The following is a 19,637-nucleotide window of genomic DNA, read 5'->3' on the forward strand; positions in this document are numbered from 1 at the left end:
CCATCTCAAAATTGTACGTAAGCACTTGAGTAAATGTGCTTAGTTACTTTCCACCAGTTGTTATTTTTGTAGGTCGACTAACATCAACCTGTAGAGATGCATCCATTTCCTCTTGACTTGTTGCCATTTTTCTGTTGTTGTTTCTTGTGGATGTAGCGAGGTAGCTAGCTGTTGTTTTTTAATCCAGGAACACCGACATCAAAGGGCACAACAGACATATTTGAATCTCTAAAAAAAACACATAAATGTGGGCAGTGATTCTTTGCTTTGCTTTCTTGACAAAGTGCTGCATCTTAACTAGCTAGCTACATCTAAGCTAAGCTAACAGAAGAGGAGGAGCAGCTTGTGTTTGAGGTTTTTGGGGTTAAACTCGGCCCTCGTCGACATTTTGCTCACATACAAACTGTGTCAAGGTGAGCAACAACAGCCAGCGAGGCCATAAAAGGCTTCAGTCTTTACGACCTGCCGCCATCATGAAACTTTCCATAAAGTGGAGTTTTATGGCCATTTGCTGGTTAATGGTTTACCTGAAGACAGGTGACAGAGGGAAACAGAAACAAGATGGACACCCAGTTCACACACAAATCTCCTTATCTCTTCTTTAGAAATGTTCGTTTCTATTCTTCTCTTATTCCTCGCTCTGTCCTTCTTCATTGTTCTTCTTTTATTCTCTTCTTTTTCCCGTTTGTTTCTTTGCTAAAGCTCAGAAACGCCAAGGCACCATATAATTACTTTAGTTTATGGTTTATATTGTATATTAAATGCATAAGAGCTGATTCTAATCTGTCTTTTTTTTATGATTTACTTTATTTTTGACAGTTTAAAGCCTTCATACCTGCACATGCACTTTAACTGGATAATATTTATGTTCTGTTGTAATGTCTGATGTGTCTTTGCCTGTTTATAATATAATGTTCTTAATTTATTGTCATAACACTGTTCTTATGCTGCTTTTTGGCCAAGTCTCTCTTAAAGAGAGATTTTTTTATCTCAGTTAGACTTTTGTCTTGTTGAATAAAGGAAAAGAAAGAAAGATTACCTGATTATGTGGATCTGCCGTCTCTGTGAACAATCATTAACTGCTGTAGTTTTACTGCAGTAAAATAAAGTTATTATTATTTGGATGTTGTGTTTACGTGCCAGGATACTTCAGGGTTTTTCACAGTCAGGTCATTGTGAACAGGATCCAGCTTTTGCATTTGATAACTCACGTAGTGAATATTTGAATGTGTCTAATAAAAATGCTGAATATTAATGTACAATAAACTCTAAGAAGACAATGAGAAGAAGGAGCCGACTGTTAACAGGCGTCAGGTTCAGTTATCAGACTCATATGTTCAAACAAGATCTGGGTCAGAGACTTTTAACCTCTTTTGCTGCGTACTTATGTCTTATTTATTGATTAGGACCATGTACAGTGTGAAACATAAATGTTACCATTTGATGCACCAGAGTTAGTTTATAGCTCATTTTCATCTGCAGTCCATTACAATTAAAACATATAACAGCACAATAACAAACAGAACAAAGCAAAAAAAACACACAGGACACATAATACAAAGTACAAATCTACCCACAATGTCAACTAGATATAAATAATGTAAGCTTGTCAAAATAAAAGCAAGATTATTTGCATTAATTAGAAGACCATGAGATGAAATGTAGACAGTTAAGGCCACTGGTACAAATTATTATATTTATACTAATAATTATACACTATTATCCTGTATGAATTAATAGCAATATGTTGGTTTATTAATGCATCACAATGTTTGAATTCTGTTCATTATAAAAAAAAATTTCTAAACACTAAAAATCAGGTTTTTTAAGCCAGTTTGATTGTTATTCTTTATTTAACTGTTGAGTTGGGACTCTACTCTTTTTAAACTTATGTGTCACAGTTTGTTATTGATTGTTAATAACTTGTGTATCTTTTGAATGTCATATGCACATTGTTTTGTACAAGAAACAAAACATTTGTGACAGTTTTTAACTAAAGCTTGTTAAAGTTAAAGTTGTGTTGATGCTGTATCGACCCAAACAGGGTTAAATTTTAACCAAGTGATTTTCAGTGTGTATGGATATTAAGATGCACTGATTGTCTCGTATAAAGGATGTTTTTGTTTTATCGGTTGTAAGGTGTTTGTTAATTGGCTGGTAGTCTGTGGCCGACAGTCTGGAGGAATAAAAAATTGTCTTTTGCATGATTTCTTTTTTCCTACATATCTGACTGCTGGGTGTGTAACAGACAACACTTACACACTTAAATTGAAGCTTATTAATGCTTTTTTTAAATTATTAAAATAAAAGTTATGTATAACTAATTATAATGTGCATTATTATAAAATACAATACCATAATAATGTTTTTTTCTCCTTTCATTCATTATTTTACTACATAAATAGTTTTCATACTTTCAGTGTTGTTGTTATGTTTTAATGTTTTAATCTGCAAACAAAAACAAAAGGAGGAAAGAAAACAAAAAAAAGCAAAAACTAAAAGATAATAGAAGATTGTACAAATTAAAAAAAAAGTTTTAAAACTATTAACCTCTGAAATTCTCAAATTATGTGTATAAAACTTTTAAAATCACACACAAATACTCACTGGACACTTTATCAGGTTACACCTGTGTAATCTAATACAATTATTAATTAAATACTGAAAAGTGTTCCTAATATTTTGCAGTCCTCAAGTATGCTAATGGAGTGGACAAAATATTAGGAACACCTTTCAATATAATGCACTCTGGTACACCATCAGCACCAACTACGACCTCATTAATACACATAAAGTAGAATTATCAGTATAAGCTTCGTAAAAGTAGAATTGATGGCAGAGCTGTTGTAATGGATTGCATTAGATCACACAGGTGTTCCTAATAAAATGAAATATACTTGTATATACAATAAAAAAGTTAGAAAATTAACATTAAACTTGACAAATTATAATGTTTTTCATGTCGTTATTCTGACGTTAAATAACGAGCCCATTCAAATGCTTTTTAAACATTTCAGTATGTGATTTTATAACTTAATTTTTTAATTTTTTAGTTTTGACATCACTTTTAATTTAAAGATCTTCAGCTGGTGTATGAAGCGGTAAAACCTAACAGAGGTTACGCTCTTCTTCTTCGTCTGCTTTTGGTTTCTGTGATCTTTGCAGCTCCGACTCACGGTTCATTCAGCCTCAAGAAGGTCAAAGGTCAGACATATTACATTTATTACTCTCATTAATACACACATATCTCTAATTATTACTTTGGATTAGTGTAAATTAAAAGCATGTTGTCAAGTGTCAAAATTTCATTTTACACCCCGAAACTGCAGCATGAAATATTACATGATTATTAATTGTTTAAATGTGTTTCATGCTATGTTGAATATAAAGTTACTTTATTTATTAGTTTTTAAATTATAATACTTGACACTGAGTTGAGTTTTGACTGAATTAAATTATTTTAATGTTGGACAAAATTAAACAAATAATCTGCTGTTTCACAAAAATATTAATGTTCTGAAGTAAATGTAAAATCTGTGATTCTTCTTGACATTAAATACAGTTGTTTTTAACTTTAAAACTATTTCATCTTGGATTCATTTAGGTATAAAAAAAAAAACAACTTAGAAATAAAATATGTAAAGTTTCATTTTAAGTTGCTAGTTAAAAAATGTATAAAAAGGTGTTAAAAGATGAAAACTGAAACCCTTCATTGAAGGTAAAAAAACATAAAAAATTATAAGTTTACTCTTGATTGTAAGTTACAAACTTTGTTTTTCATAAAATTTACTACTCGTTTTTAGCAAAATGATTTTTGAAAATACTTCAATACATCAATACATACTGTTTATATACATAATTATAGAAATTAAAAAGCATGCTACTGTTAATGAGCTGCTCATATTATGTAACATCAATATAACATCTATCAAACACTTGAAAACACAAATAGTCGTGTGTGCGATGAGAATTATTGTGGGTTTTATGTGTTTTTACGGCAGCAGACTAAACTAAATACTCATCAGTGTAAAACAATAAATCTCCCATAAATCCATAAAGACACAGATAATTCCTCTTCAGGAGGGCAGCAGTGAGGGGATTCCTGCTCGTGGTGCTCGAGCAGGGAGAAGGTTGTCGGTTTAAATCCCCTGCGGCATCGAACCTTTGAGCAAAGAGCGTTGAACCGAGCGGAGCAACATGGAGACAGCTGCTGTGATCCAACACTGGATACTCAAACGATTGTTAGTTGCAGCCTTAAACACAAGATAATAGGCAGTGAAGTAAAATACAAACTGACTGAAAGTAACGGAGCAGAAATACAGTGAAGCAATAATAATCTAAAATTAATAAAGGCAATAAAAGTGCAGTAGAGACATTAATCAATCACAGGTATAGAGATAAAAACTTTTACCAGACCGTAAGACCTGTGTATTTTTATCAGTCTGCCTTTGAAAGATTAAAACTGGGAATAAATTATTCATTTAAAATCAAATAGTGAGAAAATATGTGGTCTATAAACAGTTAATAAATGGTTTATAACTCACTATAATGTAGTTATAAGCAGATATAATGTGTTTATTAATGTTCAACAGTTATAACTTCTCCTATGAAGACATTTTATATTATTACAACTGTATTTTACTATATTGTCGTTCATTATCTGTTTATACAGCAGCAAACACGTCTGAGTGTCCACAGAAATACATTAATAAACATTTATATCAGCTGTATACTCAGCAAATAGTGTATTCTAGTTACGGTTAAAACTCTAAACTATTTTTATTTATTCAACTTATTTTTTATATGTGAGTCTATTTAGTTATTGTACATAATTTAGCCTTTAATTGCATTTGTGTCTTTTACCTCATTGTTTTTGTATTTTGTGATTTATGTGAAGTTGGGATTAATTAAGCACAATATCTTATAAACATTATATTTATACTGCTTGTAAATGCTAAATAGCAGAAATCTGAATTATGAATTATCAAAACTGAAACCAAAAGAATAAATTCAAGAGCTTTAAAACTTGTCTAAAGTATAAAACAGGCAGATTGAAGGCTAGATTTAAAATGTGATTTAAAATGTATTTATATGCTTTGATTGCATTGAATTGCAGCCTTAGTTAAGGAATTCAAAAGAGAGTGAGTGAAGATCATCATTAATAACATTAAAATACATATTTTTTCTGAAGGTTCCAGTTTGTTTCCCATCTTTCAAAAGCAGACTGAGTTCAATTATTTTCTATCCATAAAATGTTAGTTATTGCAGGAATATTTCCCCTTAAAATTAACATTATATGACATATATGAACAACTCTAAGGCCACGTCCTGTTGCTTTATTAAGAACAAACAATTATTATTATTAAACACGTAGCCAAAGGTCTGATATTGATAAAGAAGGATGTGAACTGCTGTTAAAGAAAGAAAGAAAGAAAGAAAGAAAGAAAGAAAGAAAGAAAGAAAGAAAGAAAGAAAGAAAGAAAGAAGACCTGCCGTCACTCTGACTGACATGTTAGTCCTTTTTTACCGTCATTTGTAAGTTTGGCTCTTTTCCTTTGATGCAGCCTTTGAAATGCAGCAGCGGACTGTCATGCAAATGGGGGCCGATAGAGAAGAGACTGCAGGCGGGGAGAGAGGGGGGAGGATGGAGGGAGGGGGGGGGGGGGGGGTAACCGCATGGTGACCTGGAGTCTACTTTTTTTTATTTTTGGTTTAATTTAGTGGATAAGAATCATTTGGTTCGTGTTGCAAAACGGTGGCATCGTGGTGGTGATGATGATGATGAAGAGGAGGATGATTGGTGAGGTGAAGAAGAAGAGGCAGAGGGGAAGAGACGCAGGGTGAGAGAGGGAGGGAGGGAGTGAGATAAGAGCAATAAAAGTGGCCATGTGACTGCAGCAGCTTTTAACGGGCAGCTGATGGAGAGACCGCAGAGAGAGAGAGAGAGAGAGAGAGAGAGAGAGAGAAAGAGAGAGGACAGGTGGAGGTGTGGACAGGTAGACAGAGAGCAGACACACTGACGCTCATTTTACCTGGAGATCAGGTGAGAGAGGCAGGCTGGATCCGCAGTATGCTGAGGGAGTCCCCTCACCTGGAAAGATGTACGTAAGTTACCTGCTGGATAAGGACCCCGCCATGTACCCGCACCAGAACTCGGTGACCCGCCACCCGGGCCTGAGCCTCAGCCAGCAGAACTTCTCGGTCCCCGGCCCGCCGCAGTACTCAGACTTCAGCTACCACCACCACCACCACGGCATCAACAACGACCCGCACTCGGCGCAGCAAGGCGGACCGGGTGCCGGTGGCTGGAGCCCGGCTTACCCGCCTCCCCCTCCTCCCACACGGGATGACTGGTCGTCGCATCACTACGGTGCCGCCGCCGCTGCAGCGGCAGCCGCGGCCGCCGCAGCCGGGGGGCCTCCCGCGGCCTCCACCGTGCCCGGCGGTGTGGGTCCCACCCTGGGATTCAGCCCCCCGGAGTTCGCCGGGCAGCCGCCAGCGCTGCTGCCCGCGTCCCTCAACGCGTCGGCGGGGCAGCTGTCCCCCGGCTCCCCGCAGAGGAGGAACCCCTACGACTGGATACGACGCACCTCCGCACCGCCCTCCAACCCAAGTAAGACCCGCGGTGACACTTGTTGGCTTCATTTTAAATGTCATATTTAAGAATTTAACAAATCATTTTATCTTCTCTAACGCCTAAATTAGCTACGAAAAGATATTATTTCTGCAATATATCTCCAGTATTTCAGTATGCAGCCTAATTGGGGCCTTTTATCTTGATGGTACCCTACCTAACATAGATCTATTTTAAAATCTCTATAATATATTGACAACGCATCTATAATAGTTGTATATTTGTCTCCTGTATGGACATTTCTACGCATAGCCTGTATGGTTCTTCTGCAGTAATTTAGAATATTTTTTTCATATTGTAACTTTGCGTTTTTAAACTAATTTCTGAGGTTTTACATTTGTATCGTGCAAGTGTCTCCTTTTGTTCCCGGCACACAGCTGACAGACTGTTTAACATTTTAATATGAGGCCGATATGACAGACAGTGATACTCAAATGTTTTATCAGCTGCCCGACAGGAACCAGACACGTTTACATTGTAATCAATGATGTGAACCTGCAGCCTCATGATTCTTGTTTTCAGTCCCATCATAATATAATTTGTATTAATTAACAGTCGATTAATCGGTCTTAAAATGAGCTTGGAGTGAAGTTTATTAACAGGAAACTTTGTCAGACAATATGAAAGTCATATTTTTTTTTAAAAGTGATTCATGTATCTGGTTTAAATATTTTTAAAGTGGATATGAAGCATCTTTAAAATCAATTAAGGTGCATGTAGCTCAGATTATAGCCGTTTTATATTCAATGCAAATGTATATAATAATAATAATTATAATGATGATGATGATAAAAAATAATAATAATAATAAAGTTTGAATGACAGATGTGTGTAAGTTTGGAAATTTCCTCAGTTTGGCTTTAAAAGCTTTGATTTACTTCAGTAAATTCAGCACTATTACATTTTAAGTCATTTTATGAGTGTTTAGTGAGTTATTGCCGTTATTTTTTCCCCTTAAACGTTGATTTTTGGGGCGTTTTCTTTACTTACTTTACATAGACTTTTCGTGTTAAATTAATCAAATCGGCTCCTTATAGCCTATATGATAGAAATCGATCATCCACACATTGAAACTCCATCAGGGAATTCAAAATCAATAGGCTAGATGAAACGTAAAAAATATGGTTGGCATAGCTGACAGTCTTTTTTGGGGGGGGGGGTTTCCCTGGTTGGCGGGTGAAATGTCCCACCGGGTCCTGTCCCGTCCTGTCGCGGATCAAACGTGTGAAGCCGGTCGGAGCCGTTGTGATGTAAATGTCCCCGCTGGATGTGACTCCGGGCGGCTGAGATCGGCCTTTGTCCTCCTGCTTGTCTCTGGGCGGAGAAGACAAGAACTTACAAGACAGTTCCCACTTTGAAGTGTGAAGATGTGTGTGTGTGTGTGTGTGTGTGTGTGTGTGTGTGTGTGTGTGTGTGTGTGTGTGTGTGTGTGTGTGTGAGGAGGGAGGGGTTGTATCTGACGACCTTTTCCAGCTTCACCTGCATTTGTCCCACAAGGTGCAGCAGATCATTTACTTCCGTAAAATTACCAATTTAGCAAAAATACTCCATAACAAATACAACTACAGTAAAAGTACATAAGTATTATGAGCTTGATGTAGTTAAAGTATTGCAGTAAAAGTAGTGGTTTGGTCCCTCTGACTGATATATTATTATATATGACATCATTAGATTATTAATAGTCAAGCATCAGTGTTAGTTTCAACTACTTTATATACAGTTATCTAGTTTAGTCCAGTGGTTCCCAACCTAGGGGTCGGGGCCCCTCCAAAGGGTCAGCAGATAAATCTGAGGGGTCATGAGATGATTAATTGGCATTTTTTCACATTTGTATGATATTTTATAGACTAATAATCGTTGGTTGCAGCCCTACAACAAATACACTATTTACTCCAGTTTGTTTGTTAAAAATTGCAGTGACCAGCTGTCACACATGAAACTAAATATGTGTGAGATATTATTTGAAGGTTGTGTGGAAAGTCAGACAGTACTGAGAGACGGATTAACACGTTGTTGGTTTTGGTCTTTTCATGAAATTTGTCGACAGTATGAAGAATACAGAATAGATCTACGGAGCTTCTTTCACCATCCAGGTTGAAGTTTACATTCTTTTTAGGGTATAAATTCTTAAATTTGATGATTTCGGCCATAAATATTCTGTAAAAATGTCATCAGAGATGTTTTGCTGGTCTTGTGGGGAACAATTGTACTGAGATTTTGCAGAAAACAAAATATTTTAACATTTAAATTAGTGAAGAAAGTAATGAAGAGAATTTTACATCAGCGAATCTGGCACTTTTTTTGGGAGGCCACTGTGAGACCTTTGATCTCAGTATTTCTATTTTCTGCACTGATGATGAGTCACAACTACACATTGCTTTGTTTTAATATGTAAAATGTGAGTATTTGCTTTTACTTTGTGAAGGTTGAGATGAGCGTTAAGTACGCAGCATGAGTCAGGGTGTGGTTAGCTTAGCTTAGCTTAGCATGAAGACTGGAGCAGAAGGGAAACTGCTAACCCGACTCTGTCCAAAGTTCAAAAGTATAACAAACAAACAAAATATTTCTCTAAACCACTGAAATAGCGTGTAGTGTGGAACTGAAGCTGATATATAAAGCTGTGAATGTGCAGAGTAAACCTCTCTCTCTCTCTCTCTCTCTCTCTCTCTCTCTCTCTCTCTCTCTGCAGGGACAGAGTGAAGAGCCTTTTTTTGATTTACGCTCCTTCATTAGCGTCTCGGCTCTCTCGGCTCTTTACCTGCCGATGGAGAGTCAAACTGTTGGGTTTTTTTTTAAGCTTCTGGCAAATGAAGCAGAAACTCGACAGTTCAGACAGATGTCCCCCCCGAAACTAAAATGTTTGAGCTTTAATTTGCCCCGGTGACCGATTACAGGAGGCCAGACGGACACCTGAGTGTGTGTTTGAAGAAGAAGAGAGACGTCACTTATTTAAATGTTGTGTGTTTAGTGTTAATATTGAATCAGAGCGTGTTAAAGAGGGCTGAAGGCCTTTTAATTAACATGTGTGTGTGTGTGTGTGTGTGTGTAGTTTAACTTCCCAATAGTCAAGTTTCCATCCAATTTCCAGAAAACAGTCAGAAGAAAACGTAGCGTACATTTATTTCCATCCACTGCTGTTGTGTAAAATATTAGCAGGTGGAGCTAATTCTCTAGTCGGTGCCGTTAAACCGTCGCAGAAGAAGAAGAAGACGCAACAAGATGACGTCATTAAACGAGCGAAATGCGTGATGGAAATATGACGTTTCTGTTAGTTTCACGTATCGATGTGAGGAAGGTTACAGTCTCCTCAGATCTGATGTTTTCAGCTCTTCGGCGGCGTTTAAGTCACATGATTCATGTTCACTCAAGTCTGTAATTTCTGGTGTTTTTACTCAGGATTTTTTTATGCATTAAAATTAAATTAATATGCATAAAAAAACAGGTGGATGGAAACTCACTTACTGCTGTCTTTCTTTCTTTCTTTCACAGATAGATATATTGTCAGCATTGGTGAGTGTTTTTGTTGTCATGGTGACATTTTATTAATAGTTCAATTACAACAAACTTATAGGCAGTGTTGGTGACAGTTCTCATGTGACGGGTCAGTATCTTTATACGTTCACATTAGAATAATTCATAGTGCAAAATGTTTGTCCTGTGCCGACGCTCAGTTCACTACTTTAATACAGGAAGTAGTTGAAGGAGACCAGAGTTCACGTCCCGTCACAGTCACACTGTAAATGTTGGAGGGTTTTTAACTGTATCTTTTTCTAACTTGAACCTGCTGCCATGTGCAGATATTGTAGAAAGAAATATGAATGAATTCAGTTTTTATTATCGTGTCATGTATATAACTCTTCTCAGCCCACATGAGTCTACAAGACACCAGACATTCATTTAAGTCAGGACCAGAGCGCTGCGTTTAAGTGTCCAAACAACAGAGAGAATCCAAAAACAGACCATCATCAACATAATTCTGGAAAAAAAAAACATATACTGTAAAGTACTGGAGAAATCAGAATAATCTCTAATTAAAATATTCATCTTATTTTCTTTTCCAGGCTTTTGAGACAAAGTTAGAAAACGTAATCACATCCGTATCTGATCGTCTGTACATCAGAATCATCATGATTTGTACAGTACAAATCATTTTTAAAACAACGTTGCCACTTAATGTTAAAAACCAAAAAAAAGACGTAACTGTAAGTAATTCAGGGTGTTGAAGGATCATTTAAAGCCAAAATTATGAATTGATCAGCTGATGAACAGGAAATGTATTTATTTTTTACTGTTTTGAGTCATTTTTCAAACAAAAAATACAAACTATTCTTTGATTCCAGCTTCTCAGATGTTTCTGCTTGAACATCTTTTCAGATTCAAGAGCTTTTATTGTCACCAGCACAACGACACAGCCGACAGAAACACTCAAGGCAGTGAAATCTGGCTTCTTCGAGCTCTAGCTTTAGACTTTTCTGGATTAGAAAACAATCAGCAGATCAATAAATAATCAAAATAATAGTTATTTGCAGTAGGGCTGGGTAATATGGACAAAATCAAATATCATGATATTGTTGACCAAATACCTCAATATCAATATTGCGATAATATTGTAGAGATGACTAGAAGTGCTTCCATAAAATATTAACACAATGGTAAATAATGGTAAGTTTTTGGTAAATAATCATCAGTAATGTGGATATAATGACTAAGTGGGTAAAAGGTAAATAATAAAACAGCTGGTTTAGTTCAGGAAATGACATCACTATACTATAATGGAGCCTTTAAAACCAGTTTATAACCATATCATGAAATTATGATATCCAAAATCTAATATAACATCTAGTCTCATATCATGATATAATATCAATATATTGCTCAGCTCTAATATCGATGTTCTTCAATAGGGCCACATGTACAGATTTTAATTATATAATGAAAACAATCAACCAATCAGAGCTTTGTAGGCCTGATTAAGTATCTTTATATCAACTTGAAATAGTCCAGATGTCTTGTGCATAATTTCAGAGACATTTACCCAAAAATTTAGTCTGACATATTTGGTATTTTTTTTATTTTAAAATAAAATGTTCTGTATTTAAAACAAAGCTCTGAGTTTGGTCAAAAGACGTGGCTGACCTTTGTATGTTAAATAAAGTTTAATAGTCTGATTTCAACGTGTACAACTCATTTTTACCAGCTAAAGCCTCTCACAGTGTTGAGTTCTATCAGTAACACATGAACACTGAGTCCATGAATGACTCAGTTATGCAAATCCAGCCGAGGCAGGTCGTCTATTTGAATACAGGTGAGAACTCACCGCTCAGTCAGTCTGTTTGGGCACCAACGATAGTTTATGTGAGCGGTTTATAACACATAATATAAAATACTATGACTCCATGCGCTTCACTCACACTTTTACATAATAACAGTCGGTGTGATTTTGTGTAGTTCCACACATGGAAGCGTCTGACTTGCTGTGTGCCACCGAAGCCACAAAATTATCTGATTAAATGATTGGTGACTAAAAAAAGCAATATTGGATCCTCTTCAGTCACCCCTGAGCAAGACACCGTACTACAGCTGTAACTATTAATTAGTTGCAAACTATTAAATTAAACGCCAACTTTTTTGATAATAAATATTCATTCTGATTCCAGTTTCTTAAATGTGGATATTTTCTGGTCTCTTAAGTCCTCTGTGACAGTAAACTGAAGATCTTTGGGTTGTGGACTGTTAGTCAGCAAAAATCAATGTGAAATGGAGCTTGTGCCAGTTTCATGTTGTTCGGACTGTAATTGAACACTTATGAAAAACAGTTATTTGTACAAACATAGCCTAGCAACCGTAATAAGACATGGCAGGTTGGTCAGTCTTTGGATATCTTAGCATGTTGAAACAGCGTACATCAAGCTGAAGAGTTAGAGGGATGGTGTATATAGTGTATCAAAAACCAAAGTTAGCATGTCTGGCTAACTAGCTTACCGCCAGCAGTAGTAACCTTGCATTACATCCAAAGCCAAGCGTTAGCATGTACATTATCTTGTGTGGTTACAAGTTATGTGACAATAATGCAATGTTACGACTGGTGATACAGCAGCCCCAGATGCTATTAACTGCTATTTCAGAGTTAAGCTAACGTTAGCATTGGATTAGTGAAAGTTTACCTGAAATTACTTTTCCAAACTCATCCGTCAGTCCTCATCCTCAAATCATTTTCTCATGTGAAAGTAAAACACACTGTTTGAAAACACAGACATTGTTTGCCAAGAAAGTTTTTCTGTAGTAAACATTTAAACGCCATCATGTCAGAGTGAAACAACAGTCTGCATCACATCTTTTATTGCTAACTAGCTACTCCACAATACAAGAACTTTTACAGGACCTTTTACCTCTGACCTGTTAGCTTAAACCCCAGTTTTTATTGCATCATTACATTTTCTTGACTCTGGTAAAGTTTTACAGTTGAGGAAAATGTTTTTCTAGTTGCAGTACCGCAGTTGACCACTGGGTCAAATTCTCAACAAGGCTGACTCATTGCATCGTGTCCAGCTCTGTATTACGCCCGTGGAAAAAACGTAAACATGTTTATCTGCTTCAACGAATGGGAGCGGAAACAGGAAGCAAATAGGGAAAGGTGTTTTTAATTTGTGTAAGACATCAATTATTTTCCAGTGGTTTATGGGGACTTGGAAGAAACATTATTTTAAAAGAACGGTCAAAACTGAAGCAGCAGAGGTCAAGACATAATGACTTTTAATCTCTGGTATGGGTAAAGCTCCAAAAACACGGAATCCTACATTTCCCATAATGCAACTGGACATTGTATCTTCATTAGACCCTCCCTGCCTTGTAAACACCCACATCTTTCAAAATCCACACCTCCATTTTGTAACGCAAGATTTCTGTTATAATTGTGCAAACCCACTGACATAACCTTGATGACATCACCATGACATCATCAGGGTTGTTTTCTCAGATTAGACAAAGCTCCTCCAGAGACACAGAGGACTTTATACAAAACTTTTCACAGTTTTTTCGTTAACCTGTTTAATTTTCTGTGTTTTACAGACGGAAAGACGCGGACTAAAGACAAGTACCGTGTGGTTTACACCGACCACCAGCGCCTGGAGCTGGAGAAAGAGTTTCACTATAGCAAGTACATCACCATCAGGAGGAAGGCGGAGCTCGCCACGGCGCTCTGCCTATCAGAGAGACAGGTACACCAACACACACACACCTGCCAGATTGTAGCTAAAATAAAACCTTTTTATTGATTGTGACTGCTGAAATAATTTTACTGCACTTTTATTGGATCTTATATGAATCCGAAATTGCAGGTTTGAGATTCAATGTAGAGACATAAAACTGGATGTGATTATTATTGTATTTAACCTTTGATAGCAATTTTGCATTCAGTTACCTCAGTTCAAACTGAGCTCTCGGAAGCAGAGGTTTTTTCCTTTTTTATTCATTTATAACAACTTTTGTGTCGAGACGTCCTCACGAGCACAAACGCCGTCAACAGTGACTCCAGTTTAGAGAGAAAATGTTAATTATGGTGAAAAGTTACATTCATCATGAATTACTTTCAGTTTCTACACCGTTTAAATTCAGTATGTGCCAATGCATAGTCATATTTGTGCATTTTCAAGCTCAACCTCTGTGGTCACTGATCTGTTTAAATTTATAAGACCAACATCAACAGATGCTAAAAGATTAGCCTGACGATACACTCTGTATTTCTCTTATATATATATATATACATATATATTTTCCATTTTTACAAAAGGATCAGTTATTTCCTAAAACTCTGATGAAAAGACTCAAACCAATAATGTTTCAGTCCATCTCTCAATACATTCTGACTTCCCTGCTCAGTCTGTGGCTCTCAGCTCCAAGACCATTGGTTCCTACTGATGATATAAATCTTTAAAAACACTTCACATATATATTTTCCATTTTTACAAAAGGATCAGTAATTTCCTGCTCACTGTAGTTTTTAAAAACATTTTCAAACAAGGGGAAATAGTGCTTTTGTTGGGGACTATTTTCAGTGGCGGATGTATCCACATTTGGTGTTCTAGAGAGTATTTCTGGCAGCGGGACGGTCCTGAACATGGTAAACTTTATACCAGCTAGACATCGACATGTTAGCATTGTCGTGTTGGCGTTAGCATTTAGCTCAAAGCACTGCAATGTCTAAGTACAGCTAGCATGGCAGCTAGCATGGCTGTAGACTCTTGTTCTTGTGTTTTTACATTGAATCTCAGCTTCAACTCCTCCAACAAGACTTTAATTGACAAGCAATGATATTTATATACAGCAAATGGGCTAAAACAAGACCTCCTGAGTAAAGCTGTAATGATATAGTTGCTATTACTATTAATTAATCGCCAACTATTTTGATAATCTTCTCAAATCTGAATATTTTCTGGTTTCTTTAGTTCTCTGTGACAGTAAACTGAATATCTTTGGTCTTTGGGGAATGGTGATCAACATTTTTCACCATTTTCTGCCATTTTATGGACCAAACAATGAATTGATTAATCAAGAAAATAATCATTAGTTGCAGCCTAAGTAAGCAAAAACTCTAATGTGATCCTTTTGAAATATTTAAATGTTTTCCTGAATCATGCAGATATCTGGTTACTGTAAAAACATGTTAGACTTCATGTAAACCCTAAATCTTCCTCTGCTCCAGGTGAAGATCTGGTTCCAGAACCGCCGGGCCAAGGAGCGTAAGATCAACAAGAAGAAGCTCCAGCAGCCGGCCTCCTCCACGACCACGCCAACCCCTTCCAACGGCAGCAACGGCAGCGGAGGAGGCGGCCTCCACGGAAACGGCAGCAGCAGCAACGTCGCTATGGTGACGAGCAGCAGCAGCAGCAACGGGCTGGTGTCTCCTTCCTCTCTGCCTTTGAACATCAAAGAGGAGTACTGAGGCCGAGGACAAAGGACAGTGTTTTATTGGATGCTGATGTCGGGGGACTGGACTGAAAATTCTCCCCCAAAGACTGAAAAACTTTTGCATCCTGCCTCGTGCCACCTTCCTGTCCGCCCTCTTAAAGCTACAGCTCATTGAAAATTTGAGAAAATGTCACTGGCAACAATACTTTTTCTCCCATCAGACTTTTGTTGCAGATAAACCCAGATTTTGATTTGATATCTGTTTGCTGTCTTGATGTCTTCAGGTGAAAACAGCCCGGCAGAGGGAAGTTCAGCAGTTTTGGTTATTCATTAACCAGGCAGCCAACCCTCAAGACACATGGTGTTGCAGGTGGAGCTCTATACTGCAACCAGTTTGCAAAAAATAAGGAAATATTTTATCTCCTGAATGTTTTATCTCATGCCAGATTCACTCCAAATTTATGTTGTCTGTCCAAACTTTGCTCAACCCAGCTGAGACAAAAAATACTTAATAGGGATCTGGAAGTTTCCAAAGTTATCAAACATATCATGCTGAAATTTGGGAAAATGTGTTTAAATGATGCACAAGATGCATAGAATATTTCCATTTGATGGAATGATGCAGCCATAACAAAAATAAAGAGTTGCAGCAAGAATATACAGTATATGATACTGTCAGACAATGTTAATTTTTTTTACTCTAAAGCATCTTAAAAAGGGAAAATCTAGTTTCCAGAGGGTTTTGGGTTTTTTTTTAGCTTGATGATAATGTGTTTTTAAAGTCCAACTGAAATTACACTGCATTTTTTTGTCTGCTATGGCAACATATCTCTCTGTAAATCACTTGTGCTGTGTTCTCCTTTAGGAAAAAAAAATCTGAAATCAAAAGGAAGAAATTTATAGCTAGTTATCTGTCAAAGCAGGCAGTCACACTGAGCCTGATTGCATCCTGCTACACAAGAGCCACAGACTCTGAACAACAACCCACATTAGCTTTCTCGCTAAAGTCTCCTCCTTATCTAACTTATTCTTGTCCTGCAGCTTGTTGAACGAGCCACCAAACAAACATTCACCGCTCACATCAGTTAGCAGCTAGATAGCTTATTAGTTGCTCAGCTTCAGCACATCAAACAGCATGTAAACATATCTGCAAATGTCACTTCGGACCCATTAGATGCTGGTTTGGTCATTGCTCTTTAAAATCCCTGCTAGCAACACGCTGTCTGTCCATGACTTGTAGCTACAGCAGTTTGTTTACCCCTTTCACACATGCACTGCAACCCTGAAGTTATCCAGACATTACACGGTGGAGCTCAGATTTTCCAGAGAATTCACAGCTTGCAAGTGGGCGTGTTGATGATGTTTCTATCATGCAGCTGGCACTGGATAAACACAGTTAAGCTGCATTGGGAGCTGCTAATGGGAGAGAGGACTTCCTGTGATTTCTCGTAAAATAAAAGCCATCGTCTTTCTGCTTAACAACACTGAATTACAAGCACATCATACTTTTTGCGTCCTGTCCTGCCTCCTGCACGCTCTACCCAGGCGCCACCAAACGGAGTATTTCCAGTCGGTGAGAACACGTCTGACACAGACAATCTCCTGATGTGTGCTATAAATGTGAAAGGGCGACTCCAGATCCTGATTCTCTGGACATTGTCCGTAGCTCAAATGGCTTTTACCCCAAAGACCTTTTTTTCTTTCTTTTAATAATAAAAAGCTATTAACAATACATTTAAAAATCCTTGACACCTTGACATTATTTCTGACTACATAAGGGATGACTAAATGTGATTTCAGCTGGACTTTAAAGAAAGAAAATGTATCCTGCTTCATTAACAAATGTTTTCATCCAAAGTGCAGTCGCAGTGCAACACTAGCAGAATCACTGTTTGTGCCTAATCAGAAAGAAAACATTATTATAATGTCATGGTCTTGCATGATAATGGTTTTCAGACACAGATCATCTCTCAGGTTAAACCAAACACACCTGACGTGCCCGAGACTGTATGAGCTGTTGTTGTCATTGTTGTTGTTGTAAATGAATATGATTTCCATCATCAGACTTAATCATGTGTATATTTTCAAATGTAATTTGTATTAAAACCAAAAGCCTTTATTGTAAAAATGACTGTTGATCTTTTAACTCTTTTCAACACACATCTGAGTCTCAATACAGTTTGTTTGCAAGACAATTCTGCTCATAGTGAATACATTAATACATGTTCTCATTTCATCATTTAACATAATTAGAGTGAATTCTTCAAAATGTCCAACAGAGCACAAGCAGAGAATGATAAGACATTAAGATGGCACTCAAATTCCTTGTTTCTTACAAGCTGTATGTAAAGTATTTAACTATATATTCATTAATTTGAAAATATAGTGAAAGGAGAGATACAAAATGAACATTTCCAGGTCTGTATTTATATTCTGGGGCTCTACTGGAATATCTTTGCATGATTTACAGTTAAAAACTCCTTATTTATCTTCTACTGGTCCTTTATGCAGCCCCTCAGTTCAGCCTCTGAAACAGACCGTTTTAGCTTCCTGTCTCTTTAAGGCCCCGCCTCCTGACGAGCCCACTCTGTTCTGATTGGTCAGCTTCAGGAAGCTTACTCCGGCTCCGTAGGCTACGTAAACAAACTATAGTAGCCTTCTTTACTCCAAATATAAACTGTATATGTTACGTAATATGAGAGTGGACAACGTGAACAACACATGGAAACACCTTAGCAACTACCTTAGCAACCGAGGTTACGGAACGGATGGCCATTTGTGGGCATGTACAAACAATCTGATGTCATCATGAGGAGGAAGTAGAGGTAACACTGCAAACAAAGCGTTTAGAGCAGGTTGAAGCCCTGACTTTTGACTTGAAGGCAGCATTTCTACATACGTTCACCTCAAGTCTTTAAACTTTTGCCATTTTTGGCATCATAACAGTATTTAAATCACAAAAACATGTTATCTCCTCTGTAAGATTTGTGGCATGTTGAATGTTTTACAGAAATGGTTCAACCTAGTGAGATAGCAATTGTGACTTTTACATAAAAATAATTCAAGACCTTATTGAGACATGACATTGACATGAAAATTGTCATCACATTGATGTAAAGGGGGCGCCTGCCTGAAAGACAAGGGTTCTGATAGCAGATCCCATTAAGGATCCAGTTCCCAGTCAGTGAAATATCCATATTCATTAAAGAACAAGTTCACAATTATTCAAGTGTGTCTTAAACTAACAGTCAGGTGCCCATAGAAGAGTGAAACCTGTTTTTCTTGCTGTAATCATTCCTCCTGTTCATACTGACCATTAGAAGATCCCTTCATAATGACCTTACAATGGAAGTGATGGAGGACAAAATCCACAGTCCTCCTTCTGTGCAAAAATGGATTTTTTTTGGGAGCTAATATGAAGCTTCAGCGTCCAAATGAGTCAAATCAAGTAGATATCTTTCAACGTTACAGTCTTTTTAGTGCCAAAGTCCCTCTTTTTGTTACTATACTTCCACCTGCAGCTCAACAGGGAAACACTGTCCGAGGAAACACAAAGAGGGAATTTGATGCTAAAAAGACTGTAAATGTGTCAGATATCCACTTGATATGACTAACTCAGACTGCTGAAGCTGAATAGAAGCTTCACACAGACTTTTAAATGCATTTTTGCACTAAATGTGGATTTTGGCCTCCATCACTTCCATTGAAAGCACATTTGAAGTATCTTTTAATATCCAGTATGAACAGGAGGAATGATTACAGCGAGGAAAACCTCTTTCACTGTTCATATGGACACCTGAATGTTGTTTTAAGACACACTTGAAAAATTGTGAACGTGTCCTTTGAACTCAGCTGATCACCTCTCGTCACTTTCAGAATCTCCCAGTTAAACTTTAATTTCATTTCAGATCAACATTTGCATGTGATCAGTTTCATACTTGTGAATCAGTAGCTTGAGCGGCTTGTGATGTACAGGAGGCTGCAGTTCTTAACTGTTAGATGCATTTCATTAACATTTCATATATGATGCTGCTCAGTTCATTTTCAGGTTGTGGACATTAATCAGGCTGCCACTAAAAACTTTGTTTGTGCTTCT

At 37.1% G+C, this 19,637-nt stretch overlaps 1 protein-coding gene across 1 annotated transcript; it reads left to right on the top strand.

Annotated features, from left to right (window-relative positions):
* Positions 1 to 5,913: 5,913 nt before the first annotated feature.
* On the top strand, positions 5,914 to 17,663 carry LOC137196125 (homeobox protein CDX-1-like). Its single transcript, XM_067608940.1, has 3 exons — positions 5,914 to 6,613; positions 13,703 to 13,851; positions 15,336 to 17,663. Exons 1-3 carry the CDS (start codon positions 6,100 to 6,102, stop codon positions 15,573 to 15,575), a joined length of 903 nt encoding a protein of 300 aa, XP_067465041.1. The 5' UTR covers positions 5,914 to 6,099; the 3' UTR covers positions 15,576 to 17,663.
* The last annotated feature ends 1,974 nt before the right edge of the window (positions 17,664 to 19,637 follow it).

The sequence above is a fragment of the Thunnus thynnus genome, chromosome 13, assembly GCF_963924715.1.
Source record: "Thunnus thynnus chromosome 13, fThuThy2.1, whole genome shotgun sequence".
Classification (NCBI taxonomy): Eukaryota; Metazoa; Chordata; class Actinopteri; order Scombriformes; family Scombridae; genus Thunnus; species Thunnus thynnus.